The sequence below is a fragment of the Tachyglossus aculeatus genome, chromosome 9 (genome assembly GCF_015852505.1).
Source record: "Tachyglossus aculeatus isolate mTacAcu1 chromosome 9, mTacAcu1.pri, whole genome shotgun sequence".
Lineage (NCBI taxonomy): Eukaryota > Metazoa > Chordata > Mammalia > Monotremata > Tachyglossidae > Tachyglossus > Tachyglossus aculeatus.
In genome coordinates this window covers 48,840,304-48,860,263 of record NC_052074.1, presented here as the reverse complement: position 1 = coordinate 48,860,263, position 19,960 = coordinate 48,840,304, and the positions used below count along the sequence as shown (strand labels likewise).

General features: G+C 36.7%; 1 protein-coding gene across 1 annotated transcript in view; it reads right to left on the bottom strand.

Moving 5' to 3' along the window:
- PSMD14 (proteasome 26S subunit, non-ATPase 14) overlaps positions 1–19,960 on the bottom strand; it is a 73,099-nt gene that overhangs the window by 9,384 nt on the left and 43,755 nt on the right. The window contains exons 8-10 of the mRNA XM_038751379.1: positions 12,089–12,196; positions 5,555–5,629; positions 3,601–3,726 (exon numbers count right to left, since the gene is read on the bottom strand). Coding sequence (XP_038607307.1) covers positions 3,601–3,726; positions 5,555–5,629; positions 12,089–12,196 — 309 coding nt within the window. The remainder of the gene's footprint in view (positions 1–3,600; positions 3,727–5,554; positions 5,630–12,088; positions 12,197–19,960) is intronic.

The window sequence follows — 19,960 nt, the reverse complement described above, 5'->3', positions numbered from 1 at the left end:
AGGTGCGTCATTTGACTGAAGAGTTACGGGACACGGTAACTTTGGAATTTACTTTAAAAGTCTAAATGCTTTGTCAGAAAAAAATCCTGCCAATGCGGCTATTGTGCTGTCAACATTTCTGTGGTCACTTCTTCCTTAAATTTTTCTACTCCCAAGCTTCTTTGCCCCTGCATTATGGGCCCACCCCCACATGGCCTCCTCCCCTGTGGTTCACTGTTGCTCCTACCTGAACTTTCCTGGCACCTACCTAAACTACTTACCCAGTATCATTTGCAGCTTTCACGTATTATCCGAGGTGTATATGAAAGGGGTAGGTGGAGGATGGAGTGGTGCGGGAAGGAAACAGGCAGCATATAAACCCTGACCCACCCAATGACACACACACACACAGTCACAACACAGAGACACTTACCCCCACACAGAGGCATAAGGACACATATCTTCAAAAGGAAGCACCTATAGACACAGCCACCAACCTCTCACTACCTAGGACACCCTTGAAACTCATTCCATCCAGACAAATACAGACCTCTCCCCAACTACATAAAGACACCCATATACCCCTACACCCAACAGCCAACAATCTGATATATGCACAGAGAGGGATAGATTACATCTAAATTGACCTGTGGGGTCTGTGCTTCCTAAACTGTGCTTCTTTTACTGGGAAGAATTTGCTCCACAGCTCACCCACATCCGAGGTGTAAATGAACCATATCACATCAGATTTTCACTGTATTCATTTCATACTAAATTACCTCTGTAGAGTGTTTGGGGAGGTACGTTATATCCAAAAAGAAGATGGGATAGAAGTTTTAATGTATACATGTTTAAAAATCAAGTGCTTGGAAGTCAGAAGAGGTTGCAAGTATTTTAGACAAACGTTTTCCATTTTAACATATGGAGTATCTGGTAAATCTATATGTACTCGTGTTGAATTAACTCTGCTGACTTAATTCATACAAAAAGCAACTTTGGGGTTGTAAATGGGCCATCCTTTCCACAGATTGGAGGACCATCAGGATTTCAGCGCTCAACAGAAAGGCAGAGCAAGGTTTCTTTTATACCAGGTGCAAAATGAACCAAACTCTCCACCTTTGCTTTACCACCACCTGCAAGAGTAACACTCTTTAACAGTTCATTTTTCCACCTGCACACACGTTTACAAAATTTGTAATCAAAATACTAAAATAAGGCACAAAAATAACAGATGCATCCTGACTTGAATAAATTAGGTGAATTAGAATAGTATGGATGTGGGTGTTGCAGTTGAGGAATTAGGGAAATAACCAGAGGAGACTAATGCAGGGATCAACTTTCTTCCTGTGATGAACTAATCACACCTGAGATTGATTAGGCACCTATGGATGTCTTAGTATCTAATCTCCATTCTTTACAATGTGGGGTGCAATAGGACACATATTGCATATATGTAAGTTTTTGATCACCAATCAACACCTTGGTTGTGTTAATACTGTAAGCTTGAAATAGTTATGCTACCCAGCTAATCGCACGTGAAGCAGTAATGACCAAACACTGTTCTAAGCACTGGGGTAAATACAAATGAATCAGGTTGGACATAGTGCATGTCCTCACAGCCTTAATCCCCATTTTACAGATGAGATAACTGAGGCACTGAGAAGTTAAGTGACTTACCTAAGGTCACACAGCAGGCAAGTGGCAGAACTAGGATTAGAACCCAGGTCGGTCTGACCCCCAGTCCCATGCTCTAACCACTAGACCATGTTTATTAGTTCTACTAAAAGGCAAGTTTTCACTATGCCACTTTGGCTAGAATAAGGAGAGTTACAGGCAAAGTTTGCAAATGTAAGCCTTTTCAGTCAGTTTTAAGGTGGAATTTTGTGAAAAAGCAATTCCCATGTTTAAAGAGAACTGAGTGAGTATACGTAGAACACTCACAGAAGGCTGTTTTGTGATATGGCTTCAATTGCAACCATATACACATACGTATATGTAAATAAGTGAGTTTAAATTTTATACATTTTCATTAGCTCTTGCAAAGCATAGCACAAATATTTAATTGACTAGCTAGCTGGGTAGTAGTTGGAGAAACCCAAATATATTTGCCGGACTAGCACTTACATACCAAGGATACTTAAGTCGTTTAATACATTTATTATTTTATCTGGGTCAGTACTTTTTAAACAAGCCCTAGGAAGACTAAATAGTGTAGTCCTGGCAAAGTGCTTGGCACACAGTAAGTGCTTAACAAATACCATTTAAAAAAGCTAAATCTACCCAAAATAGCTTAAAAAACAATATATTGGATTGTAATGGACTAACTGAAGCGGTGATTATTTCTCCCCTGAAAGTAACATGGGTGAATAAACCATTATTAGACAAGGCAAAAAATGAATTGATATTTATGTGAATTTAGACTAGTTGAGAAAGGCCTGGAACCCCCTGTCCCTCTTCATATCCAACAGATGCTCACTCTCCCCAGCTTCAAAGCCACATTAAAACCCATCTCCTCCAAGAGGCCTTGACCAAAGAAGCAGCGTGGTTCAGTGGAAAGAGCATGGGCTTGGGAGTCAGAGGTCATGGGTTCTAATCCAAGCTCTGCCACTTACCGGCTGTGTGACTTTGGGCAAGTCTTTTTTTTTATGGCATTTACTAAGCGCTTACTATGTGCAAAGCACTGTTCTAAGCGCTGGGGAGGTTACAGGGTGATCGGGTTGTCCCACGGGGGGCTCACACTCTTCATCCCCATTTTACAGATGAGGTAACTGAGGCACAGAGAAGTTAAGTGACTTGCCCAAAGTCACACAGCTGACAGTTGGTGGAGCGGGATTTGAACCCATGACCTCTGACTCCAAAGCCCAGGCTCTTCCCACTGAGCCACGCTGCTTCTCCTGTGCCTGAGTTACCTCACCTGTAAAATGGGGATTAAGACTGTGAGCCCCACATGGGACAACCTGATCACCTTGTATCCCCCAGCACTTAGAACAGTGCTTTTCACATAGTAAGTGCTTAACAATACCATCCTTATTATTATTTTCTTTTCTCCCACTCCCTTCTAAGCTGCTCTAGCACAAGAATTTGCACCTTTTATTCACACCCCTCTCAGCCCCATAGCACTTATGTACATATATGGAATTTAATTCATTTATTTTAATGTCGGTCTCCTCTCTGTAGATTGTAAGCCTGTTGTGGGCAGGGAATGTGCCTACCAACTCTGTTATACTGTACTCTCCCAAGCGCTTAGTACTATGCTTTGCACATAGTAAGCACTCAATAAATACAATTAAATGAACGGATGAATGAACAAGAGTGCCTGTGGCACTCACAAACTGCTACCACCATAATTAATTCCTTCATGCAGTTTCTTGGCTGGGACATTCTGCACCAATGCTCATCTGTTGTGCTCAATGGGACAATTTGTACTTCCCAAGCGCTTAGTACAGTGCTCTGCACATAGTAAGCGCTCAATAAATACAATTGATGATGATGACAGGAAGTGCTCAGTAAATGACTGGGACTCCATCATCATCAGTTTCAATGTTTAGGTGACTATCTTTCTTGAAACCGCTTAACTAATGGACTGCACACACAATTGTCATTGGAAATTACTTGAAATACCTTGTTGTAATTCTTGGCTAATTCCAACATCTCTTTTACAACAGATTCATTGAGCTTGCAATGTTCACTGTAGTCTTGAAGTGTCAGTCCTTCCATCCAACTCTTCTTATGCAAATTTAGCAACATCTAAAATATAAAGGCAATTATTGTTAACCAAGTTCCAGGAATATTTTCACTACCTATTAGGAATGTCGATTTCACAAAGGAATAGAAAAACTACTTCAGCCATGTACGAATATATACCTGAATATATAGTTAATAATCAAGAATCCTTTACGTGTATTAAAGCATGTAAAATCTGGCTCCTGATTAGCAGCTGTAGCACTTGCAACCCTAGTATTATTTATACCGGTCAAAAACTCGGGGTCTGCCCAACACTTTAACTCAAAAACAGTCATGCATACCAGATTAGTCTGTTTGCCACTGCTGTGCCCCTCAGTTTAGAGCTGTGCTGATAAAATCATGCTTTGGTGACTGGCTAATTAACCAATCTGACCAAGTCTGATCATTAAAATCTATGTCTAAAGCCTGGAGAACAAGTGGAATAGTATCACAGAGCAAAACCTGAGGAGCCCTACAACAAATCCTATTTCCTGAGGTTTGGCTAGAACCCATCCAACCTGTGAATAGTCGCAAGTTGAATGCTGTTTTCAGCTTGATACCCATTTTTAGAAAAAAAAATTTAGTGGTATTTGTTAAGTGCTTACTATGTGCCAGGCACTGTTCTAAGCACTGGTGTAGATACAAGGTAATGAGGATGGACAGTCCACGTCCTACATGGGGCTCACAATCTTAATCCCCATTTTACAGAGGAGATAACTGAGGCACCGAGAAGTTAAGTGACTTGGGCACATCACTTGCCCTGCAGACAAGGGGCAGAGCCAGCATTAGAACTGATTCTTCTGACTCGCAGGCCCCTTGCTCTATCCACTAGACCACACTGCTTCTCAGTTCTACCAGAGGGCAAGTTTTCACTACACCATGTTGGCTAAAATACTGTTAGAAATGTTAGAGGGAAAGTTCATCTGTAAATGCAAAGCTATTCAGTCAGATTTTCTTAAGGCAGATTTTATGAAAAAGCAATTTCCATGTTCTCGGAGAACTGAGTTTGACTACGTGGAACAGTCACAGAAGGCTGTTTTGGGTTATGGCTTCAACTGCAACCTGAATAAAAATTATGCATCATATTCATATTCTAGCACTGAACAATAAAATCAGATTACATATTCTAATTACACTGATTTGGACAAGAGAATGGGGTGGGAAGAGAAGTACTCTAAAAGAAAACAAAATACACAAGTTAATCAAACCAAAGTGTCAAATAGTGACGATAAAGAAGGCATTTAGGGTATGTTATACAAAAGGATCACATCCTAAGAAAAGAAAGCCAAAGCTGATAAGCTTTCAGTCTTCCACTTCAAACTACATTTATGTAAGCATTTTATCTTTTCGACCCCGGATGAAATGAGCAAGAACTATTGCCCAATTAATCCAGTCATCGTCCCCCAATTTAGGGTAATGGCACTTCATCATATGTAAAACAATTTCAGTCATAAACATGAATGTGGATAAAACTAAATATAACTTTGCAGAACAACAGAAATAGAAATTGAGAATCATAGTGAAAGAAGAAATGTTTTATAATTAGATTAAATAAATATAAATTGGAGACATTTTTAGTAGCCATCTCTCATTCTTCCTGCTTTGGCATTCACCAGTTAGGCTTAAATATATCTCAAGGAGAAGATGCAACTTGCTCCCAGAGAGCTTTGCAGGCTCATATTATGCTATAATCCATCAGGCACATGACATGGAAAAAATATTGTGGAAGACAACAACTAAAGAAAGATGATAGAAATTAAAATTCAAATCACAACACTGCAACATGTCACAAGATCGCTGAAACAGTTTGCGGGAATTTTTTCTCCACTGAACGGCAAAAATTAAAACTTACCTTCTGTTCTAGTTCATTTTTCCTATAGTTGATAGTAATGGAGTAATAATGTCTGTTTAATCCATGAATTAGGGCCTAAAAAAATAAATGGTGGAAAGAGATGATAAATCATTAATTCTCTAGATCTAAAAGCCACAATTATATTTCAAACAACCAAATATTTTCAACACCCCCACTGCCTATTAGAATGAGGGGTATATTTCCTCAAATTACAAACCAAAATTAGGAAACAGTTTTTCTCAACAACACATTAACAAAATGTGGAGATCAGTGGCAAACTTCTTCCAAACTACAGTGGAGGCTAGGTTAGCAGCACCCTCCTGGCAATTTGATACAGGGGGGAATTTAAAATGTGTGTTCTACTGAGAATGCATGGTTTATTTTCTTGTATTTATGCTCTGGAAGCCTTATGGAACTCTCAAAAAAAGTTGTATACTAATTACTTTATCTCAAATTCCACCTACACTCAGTTCTGCCACAATTTGTGTTTTCACTGGTAGGGAATCTGAGGAAGTTCTCCTGACAATAGGCACTTATTTGAATACAGTGCAATGTGATGACAGACACGGCTAGGTCTGCAAAGCAATTTTGCCATAACTTGGGGTTCTGCAAGAATGCAAGCCCTCTATGATAGGAGAAGTAGGTGGACCTATGTGTCTCAAACATACTGCTCTGTGAGATTTCCACCCATGCTATTCACGATATTATTCTGCATCTCTAGTTTAACTTCTCTGCTTTTACACTCCCTTCTGATAGTTCCCTAGCAAGATCTCTTGATGATAAATCATGGTCTGGGTTCTGGCTAGTTCAAGAAACCACTCCCAGTTCGGGTAACACATTTTAACGTTATAGCACTTTAGCACAGAGCTACGTTTAAACATTCAGTAAGTGCTGTTGTTGATGATGATAGTAGTAAAAGCCACTCCAAAGCAAAGAAACCAGTAGTAGCTGCAGCCTGTAAAACCTTGTAGAATTCCTCTAAGTGGTCCAATGGGGATGCAATAGCCACAAGATCAGATCAGGTTACTAATCCATAGAACTCGGGTTCAGAAAGAGCTACCTCCTTAACTGAAGCTTAGTTGACCAAAAAAAAAAGCATTAAACGCATATGAATGTCTTGGCATTTATAAATAATTGTTAATTTTAATCAAGACACTGAAGTTTACTGTGTCTAAACAGTATTCCATCTTAGCCTGTTTGGGATCTTGTGAAATCATTATAGTTATGCGCTGAAATGGTCATACTGACAAAAACAAAACAAATTAAAAAAAAAAAGCCCACACTCCTAGAAAGCATTCACCCACTGACAATTTCCAGAAGTGCAAAAATACTGAAACATACCATGAAGCGTAGCCCAGGCACTTGTCACCTCCCAACTTGAACACTATATCAAGCCACCTCATTGGTCTCCCTGCCTTAAATCTCTGCCCTCTAATCTCTACTTCAGTCTGCTATCCATGTCATTCTTCTAAAATAGTTTGGCATTTATCTCCCCACTCCTCAAAACCCTTCAAAGATTATCCATTCTTCTTCACAGCTCTCTCCCTAAAATCATATCTCCTCCAAAAGACAGACGTTCCTTGATTAAGCCCTCATTTCCCCTATCCGTTCTTCCTTCTGTGTCGACTAGGCACTTAGCTGTGTTCCCTTTAAGCACTTTGATATTAACCCCAGCCCCAGGCCCACAACAGTTACATACATATCATTTTACTCTACTGTTTCCACTATCTGTAATTTAGTTAAATGTCTGTCTCCCCCTGTAAACTGCAAGCTCTTTGTGGGCAGCGACAGTCTATTGACTCTATTGTACTGTACTTTCCCAAGCACTTAGTACTCTGTGCACAGTAAATGTTCAATAAATACAACTGATTATTACGCCTCAGTTCACGCTCTTAGGTCTTTTTCAAGCTAATCTACTCATCTTGTTCTCTAACTTCTATTAACTTTTTTCTCATTTATCCCACCTGACCCCTAGTTTATACCATCCCTCCACTATCAAATTTAACAGACATTTAGAGCTCTTTCCATTTTTGAAACTCTTCCGAAATCTCTACTTCTCCAGATCTTCAATGATTATTTTTTTCCCTGTGCTACTTCACCATCTCTGCACTTCTATGCCATTTGTTCTCTCACAACTATGTAGCAATTATGAATACTTTATTAGGTATGCTATTACTTATGCACTCACTTATCTACATAGCCACATTCCCTACTTCCTTCTATCTGAATATTATTTTTATCCTTGACTCTCCCACTGTGGACACCACCACCATCTTCCCTGTATCAGTTTGCAAGTACCCTCATCATATGGAACCAGGTTAAAAGAAATCCAATTTACTAGTGACTAGTCCAAGGAAGGAACAGATATACAGTAATATTTGTTGACTTCAGTAAGGGTTATTTTAATTTAGTCCTGAAGACTGCTGCATCAAAGAACTGGAAACTTTTGATTTAGGAAAAAGTTAATGATGTGGGTACATTTATCATGCCTCTTTCTGGATGATCTTTAACCTATGATTCAATGTCTAACTGGAGCAGTCATTTTGTGCATAGATATACATGGATGGGTTTCAAGATGGGCTCTACTTGAAATCTGTAATAATGACTTACTTTATGGAATAGAATTGTAAACTTATTGAGCACAGGGAATGTGTGTGTTATATTGTATTCTCTCATGAGAGAATACAGTTAAGTGCTCAATAAATATGATTGATTGACATGTCACCAATATTACAGACTCAGGCCGGTTGGCTAGAACCCTGAACTGGTTAAAACTGAAAATTTAATTGGACAGAATAAGCTCTATGGGGAGAAAAATAAACCACAAGGGTAGAGGAAAAGGAGGATTTAATTTGCACAAATATGTTAAATAAAGTGGGCAGTGGTGTAAGGAGGTGGGAGACCAGTGGAAAATGGACCCAAAGTGAATCCCCAAACACAAATAAGGATCAGGATACTGGGGTGTTACAATAAGTACTGAATGCAGCCCAGTAATAGCACTGCTTATGTTTTCATCACTTAAATGATAGGATTTGCTGATCTGTTTCCACTGAAGATAGAATAAGTGGAAGAAGCTGACACAGTTACTAAATGAGGCTGCTGATTATTCTGGGACAGGGAGTGACAGAGCTGGATATAGTGGGATGTACTAAATAACCTTGTGGTCCTTTTAAGGTCCCTCATTATTTTCCACTTCCCAAATTCTTTGTTCTTTTGTTCAAGATGGCAACAATCTCATATGTTACTCATTATAAGACTTTAGCTTTATACATGTGTATTCTGAGCATATGCACAATCTTACTTTTAGGCATCAGGGCTTTCCTGGGCTCAGGAAATCTCAAGTGGAACAAGAGAATTGTAGTCAATGTACAGATGGAAAATGATTATGAATATGGGAGGCTGGTATATGTTTTATTCTGCCATGTGGTTCTTGCCACAGGGAAGCTGACAAAATCTTACTGGAAATACTGATTTAAATTACACCAAACTTTGGTAAGTACAAAATCATAGACACCCAGTTCATCTATAATGTGGAACAGGCAACATGTTTTGTCTGACATATATTTTCTTATTCCCTAACAACATTTTAGCCAAACATGTGGTGCAGACACACAATATGGTATAACTGAGAGTGTTTTAAAGGGAGCTTTGGTGGGTGCCCTTCTGAAACTCCAAACAAAATATTTATTTTCTAGCTTGCAAATGAAAAGAAATAGACTCATTAGATGAATGAACTTAAAATGTAAAAATACAAATTTGCCATAGCCACAAGAATGTTACTGGAACCATGTGATAATTCTTCCAGGTCAGAGTTGGAAACTGAATTCTGGACCATTGGTATAACCTACTAAAAGCACTGTTTATGTTCACTAGAGTCTAAAGTGTTACTTTACTCTCATTAACCTTTATCCCTTTATTTACTAAAGTGATTTCAACTTTAAAGGGACTGGATTTTTTTTGTTAAACTGATTTTCTATTTGGAAATTAAGTAACCTGCAAGATCTGTTTTAAACTTTAAGAAAAAAGTGTAAAAATATAAAATAACCTTTGAATTTACATAGACAGTTCACTCAATTTTCTTATGAACTATGTTATTAAAATATTATTGCAAACTTCTAAGGTAATATTTAATTTACTGGTGTTAATGATGGATTAAGGACATAAGATTCCGACAGTTTTTACCCTTATTGCTTAAATGTAGTTCATAACATTTTCCTATCCATGACAGGACTCATAATACCTAAGATGGATATAGTGTGAAACCAAAATGGTCTTGCCTCACTTTCAGTTCTACTTGGTTATCTTAGTTATGGGGGGAGAGGGGAGAAGGAAGAAGGGAAAAGATGATTGTACTTTTTTAGACTTTGCCCCATTTGAGGATGTCTGCATTTTGAAACTGTCTTAAAAACTGTAAAGCACCCAGCTAGATATCATTCTGATGGGCGCTAGATAAACTGTGAAATAAATGTTTGTTTCACCTTCAAATTAAAATCTGAAAATGGTAAAATGTAAGGAAAAACCAATAATATTGTGGCTGTAACATACACCAAATCCCTTTTAACTTGAGTTTGGATCAGGCTAAATAAGAAAATCGCACCTTTAATGAAGTATCTTAAAAGGTAGGGAGGTTCAAAGATACACATGTAATCGCAAGTTATTACATGGATTAATAACTTTTTCTCTATGGGGAGAAAAATAAACCACAAGGGTAGAGGAAAAGGAGGATTTAATTTGCACAAATATGTTAAATAAAGTGGGCAGTGGTGTGAGGAGGTGGGAGACCAGTGGAAAATGGATCCAAAGTGAATCCCCAAACGCAAGTTAAAATAAGGATTAGGATACTGTGGTGTTACAATAAGAAGTACTGAATGCAGCCCAGTAATAGCATTGCTTATGTTTTCATCACTTAAATGATAGGATTTGTAAGGTGCAAGTCTTTGAAGCATTTAGACTTCAAAATTCATGTAATGTTATAAAGTTAATTTAAAAGAATAAATATGCAACAGGTGGCTGCTTACTTGCAATTAGAAAAAAACTTCTGGTAGAAATATATTGTGTTGTAACTACAACAAACTTAGCTTGTGAGATGCTACTTAACCTTTTGCAAAAAAAAATAATAATGAAGCAGAATGCTGCTATAGGGGTTTATTAAGAGGTCATTACTTATAAGGCTAAAAAGGTCCAGTAATATATTCTCCTGAAACATACAAGTATGGACTTGTCTGTACCCCGTCAAAAACACTAGTAGATTATTTCATACTCATTATAATACTATGCAGTTTTCACTGACTTGTAACATGTACAGAATACTTTTCAACTTTTTGAAGCACAATTTTTAATGAAGAATTCTGCTATGAGATTACTGAATTGTCTAAAAAATTCAAAGCTACCAAAGTTTTCTAAACATAACTACGGTTAGCTATCAAAGCCACAGCTCCCTAAAGACAGCTATCTTGCAGTAGGAGTTGCTGGTTCTAATTTCAGTTTTGTAAAGACTACCAGACTGTTTTTGTTTCTGTATGTTATTCACCACTATAAACCATTCTTTCTGCTCTTTATTTACTCTTCAGAGAAACAATTAGGTTGAGTAGTTACAAGTACTGGTGCATCTAAAAATCCATTTAAAATAATTTTTGCAGTAATAAACATTGGTGTAAAAACAATGAGGCATGAGAATGATTCACAAGGTACTCAAGAGGATACCTACCTTCAAAACAGAACATTTCCCAACAGATAAAACCAAAACACTCAACTGCCAGCAAGGACACAAAAAGTACTAATTAAATGAAAGAAAACAGGCTGAGGTATCTCAATTCAGTATACTACTACCAGATTAAATTGCTCCTTATCAGTAAGATGCTGGTTATGTACAAACCACATGGACTGAAAAATGCTAAACTGTTGAGGGATGGAGTGGAAAGGCAGAGAAAAACTATTACATATTCTTGGTAAAAATATTTTTAAAAATCAGAGTAAAGCAGTAAGACAAAGAAAAAAAAACCCCGGTGTGATTACAAGGATGTGACTACACACAAAATCAAAATATGCACTAATCTTGTTATGACAAAATCCTAATGTACTTCAATGTTGAGAGAATAAACTTTATTAAAAGATGGCTTTAGTTATTTTGCCTTTAAACGTTGGCATCTCTACTGAGTAATATGGCACTCTTCATTTCCAGCTACAAGAAAACGTTTTTTGTTTGTTTTTTAAAAAGACATTTGCAATAGCCTAAAAATCCTATTTAATGGAGAAATGGTACTAGCCACTTCAGGCAGTATCATTAATGTGCAAAGAAACTTCTTAGGGAAATGTCCTTACTCAAGATGTGCCCTTGAAAATTTAATAAGATCACAAACAGTTCAGCTAAAATTACTTGGCACAGTGTTGCCCATTGCTTGCATCACGATTCGAGAGCCATGGATTTTCAAAACTACCAGAAAGATTAGTCGCATGCTAATCAAAAATTTACAGATTTTTAAATCAACTGAATCAATTCCCCAACACAAACCATATTAAACATATTATCATTACCTGGATAGATGGCTTGTTTAAGTGACCTAGATTTGACGTTGTCTGTCTTGGTTCATGTCCCAAGACCATCATATTAGCATTGATCAATCTGAAGGCATCAATAACAACCTGTAAAAACAAGGCATAAACACAATTCTTTTTAGAAAATGTAGGTGATGATGCCAAGTAGGACAGTGATGATGACAAGACATTACCAACTTATACCCTTGTGGGCCTATTTCCAGAAAATAATTTATTATCATTATTAATAATAATAATAATTAGAAATCTCCTGTGACTGCGCCACCAGCATTCCACATAATGTAAAGTGACACCAATTATTGAAATTTTTATGAAACTGAGGAAAAATATACATCTTATAACCTTCACTGGCGTGCAGCTGCTTGCCACCTAAATCCTACCTAATCAAAATGAATGACAAAGAGAGACTAAACTGAAAGTGAGCACAAGCTCAGGGACTGTATTGAAAGCCCAGCCCTGTCACATCAATTATACCGCCACGATACTTGAAATGACAACAAAATTATAGCCAGCAAGGAACGTGCCCCATGTATTCCCATCCAGTCAGATGTTTTTTGCTTCTTGTGCCTATGAAAGAGTCCATATACTACTAACGGATTAAAAAGTCCACATCAGTGTCATGGTGAGGAGTAAGCAGCAGTAAAAGAAGACCAAGGTCATTTCTGATTCAAAAATGCACGGCACGCTAGATACAACATGGTCCCAGTTCACTAGGAAAGAAGTAGCTGCATTTCTCTCCTATTGAGTTACACTACTAAATTGCAGTTAATACACTGAAAAATATTTTGCATTATCTAATTTTACCTACCTCAGTTCCTAGATGTTTTGTGAGTGAATGAGGAATAGAATCACTGCCCTATTATTTGATTTACGTTACTCACCTTACTACAAGTAGTAGTAGCAGCAACAGCAGTAGTAGTAGTGTTTGAGTGCCAACTAAGGTTGGTTACAAAGTAATTTAGTGGGCTGCCTTAACTCACTGCATATAGTTTTTACTAAAGTATTTGGTAAACTTTTCAATTACAATATATGGAGAAGACACTCTTGGAATAAGCAAATCATTATGGATTCTTTAAAAATATTTCCTAATGGGAGTATTTTTGAAGTTACAGAAATAGTACGGAATTATTTTACATCATTCTCATTTGTGCACCATATCTGCGTTCCAGCTAATGGTAAAAGAAAGTTAGGAATGTTTATAAAAGGAACAGAAATGAGATTTAAACTGTTTGAATTTTAAAATAAAATTGGAAAAGGAAGATTAAATATTGTGTAGATAGGCTATATATGTTGGAAAAGAGGGTTTGAAGAAAAAAAAATCACACCTTCTACAAAAGACCAACATGGAGGTCAGATGACTATTTAAGTACTTAAACCATCTTAACAAGTGAACCACTGAGAATTTTCATCCATTCAGTAAGTTCATTTTTAGTATCGCCAGAATTACACATTTCAAGCCCTTTAGTGTACAGTTCACTCATTTACAAAACAAGGCTTAAATAAAGTTATCTCTTGCTTGTTAAACAGGAAAAAAGTAAAAAAAAAATCAAGAAATATGATAACATAGGGAAATAAATTAACTGGGTGCCTTATATATTATAGAAATTCATTATATGATGAATGTAAATTAAAGTGACCAACCAGAAATTGGTAGAAATAAGGGGACTGAAAAAAATTCCAAGCATTTGGTGCCTCAATTTCTTTCATTGTGGGCATTTTGAATAAAAAAACAGATTACCTTTTAGACTGTGAGTCCACTGTTGGGTAGGGACTGTCTCTATACGTTGCCAACTTGTACTTCCCAAGCGCTTAGTACAGTGCTCTGCACAAAGTAAGCGCTCAATACGATTGATTGATTGATTACCTTTTGGAAATGTATATATACCACACAAATTAAGATGAAATTATATTAACTACCAGAGATAATTTGATATGGAGCATATATACCTTTTAAATAGAGTATTTTGTATTTATATTTTATATATTATTATTTTATATGCAGATGGTCTATAATATTTTATAATTATTCTAAACAGATGTTATAACTAGTCTAAACAGATATGCAAGTTTTTGGTAAAGAAATTAGAATACCAGTTGAGTGTTCATTATACTTGTAAGCACAAATTCCAAATTTTCCCCTTCCATTTAGAAAACTACGCAAAATGCTCATGGGCCAATATCTTTATCCAGTCTGATAGACAATGTAAATTAAAATGTGTAGAGTGACAATTCTTTAATAGCATTCTGATACCAAATAGAAGACAAATACTTTAACTACACCAAGATAAAAGGAATTCACTGTCATCACTATAGCAACTGTCTTAAGTAAGCTAACATACCCAACAACCTGCAGCCCCAAATTAGATTTAGTACGCAATAAAAGCATAAATATGGCAATATAGCCTAGATTTTAATTTCTGGGATATCTTATAATTGCTTCTTGCACTGACAGACCAAATCAGCTCCTCCTTTAGAGGATCATATCAAAATAAATAGACTCATTAATGTCCGGCGCACTAATGAGCAATGGGTGAAGTAGGTGTTAATTATGCTACGGTAAGACTCAAGGAAAAAGCCCTGGTGAGCACTTTGGAGGTGTGTACAAGCTGAAGTCTTCTCTCATGTTTGTGTATTTTGCAGTGTGATGCAATCAGATGACAGCAAAATGGTCACTCCATAGAGAAGGACAGAAATTAAAGACAGAGTTACTTAAGAATAGAAAACCACCACAAAGGAGTTGAAAAAAATTGAAGTTATTTGAATTCTCCAAATTGTACACTTTAGTGAAGTTCTAAATTTTCCTTTGTCACTTCACACACACACACTCCTCCATTATACGTATCTATCTATAGAGACAGACAGACAGATGTACACAACACCAATCCAGTGAAGCCTGAATTTCACCAAAGCAAGTTTAACCAGGAATCCTTGGGCATATCTTGGGCAAATTCTTGGGTTCTATGTCAGTGAAAATTACACTATATGTTGAAGACTTTGAAAGATACCTTCCCACAGTGAAGCACTGTTACCACCCTGAAACTCTATACACCCTCCTGACCACTTAATTTTTTCTGGTACAAGTGCCTTGAGAGTTTTCAGAGGTCACTGCAACAGTAGACAGCTTATAACAAAACCATTAGCAGTTTGGCGAGCTTAGGGAAACCTCTTACTTTCCTTTTTTGTTTATTATCACTGCATGAATCTGCAGCATATGATAGTTTATAATTTCTCAGGCTTGTTAAATTCATGTTAAAGGTCTGTTTTCTTGTTGAATAAATTTTGTTCATATAATGCTGCCTATTTCATACACTCAGTCTTTAATAGCACCTTTGGTCTATGCGCAACTCACAGATCAAAACAGAGGACTAAAATAGGGGTTGATGATGCTATTTACATGTGTGATTCCTGCTGTCTTCTTGTTAGTAGCTTTAATATAATAGAAGACCTTGTCTGTTTTGTAATTAACACATCTTTACTGGAGAGATATTTGGAAGTGATTGCTGTGAATATACTGGTTAGTAAAATAAACACAATCACACACCACTTTCTGTTATCAGACAAATTTGTGAATTGTACACATTATACTCCAGATCAACAAACTGTGATATAACAGCCAAGTAGAAGACACATATTTATATAACCCTTTATTTTTCTGAAAATATGTATTCACTCTGACCCTGCAAATATAATTAGCTTGTGGGATGTGTGGATTTCAGTACCATGGTTGCTTTACTAATTGCAACTCTTGGAAATAGATACTAAATATTTGGAAGCTGCCAATACAAAATAAAAACTGCATCTTTTTGTGCATCTGCCTTAGCGCACAAAAGCAGGATAGTTTAACAAACAATAACTATTTCACATTGGCTCTGAGCATGGCCTGAGGTCAACAACACAAAATTTGATTTTAATAACTAGTTCTGAGCTAAATGTAAATTATCTTCCAAATCAGTTTAAGTCCACAAATTTGGCATCTTTTATAAAGGTGCACCTGTTCTTCCAAAAAGCTATTCAACTCAGGCTTTCATATCCAGAGTTGGGTTTTAATAATATCAAACCACCGCTCATTCCTTTACTTATGCATATGGCAAGCTATTTCAAAGATGGAATAATTTAAAATGCATTTACTAAAGGCATTAAGAAATGTTACTTTAACATGTGTCCATCCAATAGACTCCCTTAACAGTTCACGTTCCATTTACAGTACATTACGACAAAAACAAAAACAAAAAAAACCCACAGTGGAAGTCACAAAGGGGGGACTGGAATAGTACTTTAAAAATGTTCCCCAAAATCCAATTTTTAAAAATGATACAAAATATTTCTGAGGTAACTTTCAACTTACAGACAACTCCAAGCCACTGTGATATTTTTTTTTACACAAAAGGAAATGACAATACAAAAACTGACAAGTCAGCTTTCAAAATGGCATTCTTTACAAACAAAAGCCAATGCCAAATTTTGAAGCTACCCCTTTGAAATTCATGGATCCATTTAGCACCTAAGCCATAAAAAACCCAACCTTACCAATACCCAATGCACAAGCTTTAACATGAATATGTCAGGTGTGGCAAAAGCAGCTAAAACACCTTTTATCACCTGCAAATGACCTGTTATCAACTGCTTAGTTTGTTTTGAGAGTCTTTAAAAATTAAAGGAAGCATGTGACCTTGGAAGTGCAGGTTTATGACCATTTCGTTATTTATGCTGCCATGCACTTTCAGACCTCTACAAGTGAAGAACGTCTTTTGTCCTTTGGAAGCACAGAGCATAAAAAATTCAGCGAAATCTTACTTTTATGCCATTTCCAATGAAAAGCACTAAGATCTGAAACTGACTCATGCCAAGTGCATACTGCTGAACTGCTATGATTGTGAGTCTAAAGCTTGCAACATGGAAATTATTTATAAAATGTCAATTTTAGCTCAGAAAAGAGAGTCCTAGGAGAGTGGGCATTTTCTTTCTTTATCCTTGGAGAATTGCTTACTCTGGCCAGGTCTGCACTACAACTTATGTTGACAAGTAAGGGCATGCATCCATAACTCACAAGATTCAAAGTCACTATTTGGAAGATATGTGCCTTAATGAAGATAAAAGATTATTGTAAATGCAGATGGTAAAATCTTAGTATAGTGCTTAAGGGCTTAGTACAATACTCTGCATGTAGTAAGCACTCAATAAGTAGCATAGATTGATATTTAAACATTTGATATAAACATATAACTACTTTATGTAAAGAGAATGTAAAGTTAAGAAAACTTTGGATAATTTTCAAAACTAAACGTTTAACCAAAGATGTCTAATATAAATCTAAGTGGTAAAAAAAAACTTATTTCCAAAGTATTTATGTCCAAATGTACTTGTGGGACTGTGTTGAAACTAGATTATAAACTGCTTGATGGGAAGAATCATGTATACTAACTCTACTGTTATTCCCCACAGCACCTGTATATATGTATATATGTTTGTACATATTTATTACTCTATTTATTTATTTTACTTGTACACATCTATTCTATTTATTTTATTTTGTTAATATGCTTGGTTTTGTTCTCTGTCTCCCCCTTTTAGACTGTGAGCCCACTGTTGGGTAGGGACTGTCTCTATATGTTGCCAACTTGTACTTCCCAAGCGCTTAGTACAGTGCTCTGCACACAGTAAACACTCAATAAATATGACTGATTGATTATTGTACTCTCCCAAGTGTTCAGAACACTGCATAGTAAATACATTTTATTTATTTATTGGTTGATTGCCAGTCACCCAACAACTGCCCTATGTTAAATGGGTATGCAAAATAGGGAATAAGGTAGGAAGTTACAAGAAACTTCAAGTAGTCTAACTCTAGGTCAACTGGGGCTTGAAATCTTTAGAAAAAAGATCTAACAGGTATTTGTCAGAAGTTCCAAAGATTAAAGTACTAACAATCATAAAGTTGCAGAATGAGTAATAGTAGCATCACCATTTACTGAGCACCCACTTAGTGTAGTACACTGTACTAGGAGCTGGGTAATCAAAGAATAAAAAGTGGCTTTCCCTTTTTAATGGAGAAACATAAAAATAAGAAAACATCTGCTCAATTTCCAGCTTCAGCTCTCTCAAAAATGGTGCCCAGATTATAAAAGGCAAAAGTCCCAGTTTCAAAACACCAACTCAACTGGTTCTCTTATTGACAACTGCATGAGAGGTCAAGGATTGAGTGGGCATTGAGTCTTAGTGGACAGAGCACGGGATTGGGAGTCATGGGAAGAATCATGGAAGAACTTCTTCCCGAGTTCTAATTGTTGATTTGCCACTTGTCTGCTATATGACCTTAGGCAAGTCACATCTTCTCTGTGCCTCAGTTACCTCATCTGTAAAATGGGAACACTGTGAGTCCCATGTGGGACATGCACTGTGTCCAATCTGATTAGCTTGTATCTATCCCAGCGCTTAGTACAGTGATGGCACGTAGTAAGTGCTTAAATACCATTAAGAAAACCTGAAATCACATTGGTTTGACACAATTGGGGGAGAGGGGAGTTTTCCCACTTTTTTTCACAAGGCACCTCTTTCTTTGATGAGGGCGGACAGAAAGGACTTTCCAAAGACCACCTCATTTTAGAATTAAGTTAATATCCAATTACCTTACTCTGAAGATTAATTATTAATTAATATTTGGAGAGGCAGGATGGCCTGGTGAAAAGACAACAGGATTAGGAGTCAGAAGACCCTGGTTCAAGACCCTGCCACTGTTTTACTACGTGATCTTGTGCAAGTCACGCAACATCTTTGGGCTGGTTTCTCATTAGTAAAATAGAGATAATAATAATAATAATGGCATTTATTAAGTGCTTACTATGTGCAAAGCACTGTTCTAAGCGCTGGGCACTGTTCTAAGACAATATAGATTGTGAGCCCTGTGTGGAGTAAAGAACTGCTTCCAATCTCATGCCCTTATACCCACTCCAATGCTAGCACATTGTAAGACCTTAATAAATGCTTTACTTATTATTAGTTGGTTTAATGTTCTCTATTACATAATGGCCCAAATCAAACATTTTTTAAATTCTAATGGCTGAGAATAGTTAACTATTTGCTTTGTTCCTTTTATTTTTCTAAAGATCAATTCTCTTCCCAATTAATTATGAAAATGCCCGTGAAACAGTTTTTTAATCTTAGAAGTATGCTGCATCAGAATTTTAGGATCCTGAACCATCTCCTGAGTGCTTAGTACAGTGCTCTGCATAAGGTAAGAATTCAGTAAGTACATGATTGGTTCAAGGTGTGATATACCAAGAGTACAGATTTATTACTCTACTTATTTTACTTGTACATATTTACTATTCTATTTATTTTGTTAATGAGGTACATCTAGCTTTCTTTTATTTTGATGACTTGACACCTGTCCACATGTTTTGTTTTGTTGTCTGTCTCCCGCTTCTAGACTGTGAGCCCGTTGCTGGGTAGGGACCATCTCTATATTTTGCCAACTTGTACTTCCTAAGCACTTAGTACAGTGCTCTGCACACAGTAAGCGCTCAATAAATATGACTGAATGAATGAATGAGTGTTGGCCTATATCATCACCTAAAAAAATTAACACATCAAATCAGCAGCACCAATCTTTTTATTTGGTCCCACATTACAAGATTAATGGCACCCATTATTTCAAAATAACGTTTTGTTTTGTTGGTAATTTGGCTATCTTCAATATAGAAATGTAGATCTTTTCCAAAATATGCTCAGAGTAGCAAAATGATAAAAGAGAAAAGCAGAAGGAGGAGGCACTACTGTATTGAGAAAATGGTGGTGATCAACAGTTCAAGATTTTACGAATGGCTAAAAAAATGACCTGGCTATCTGATCTTC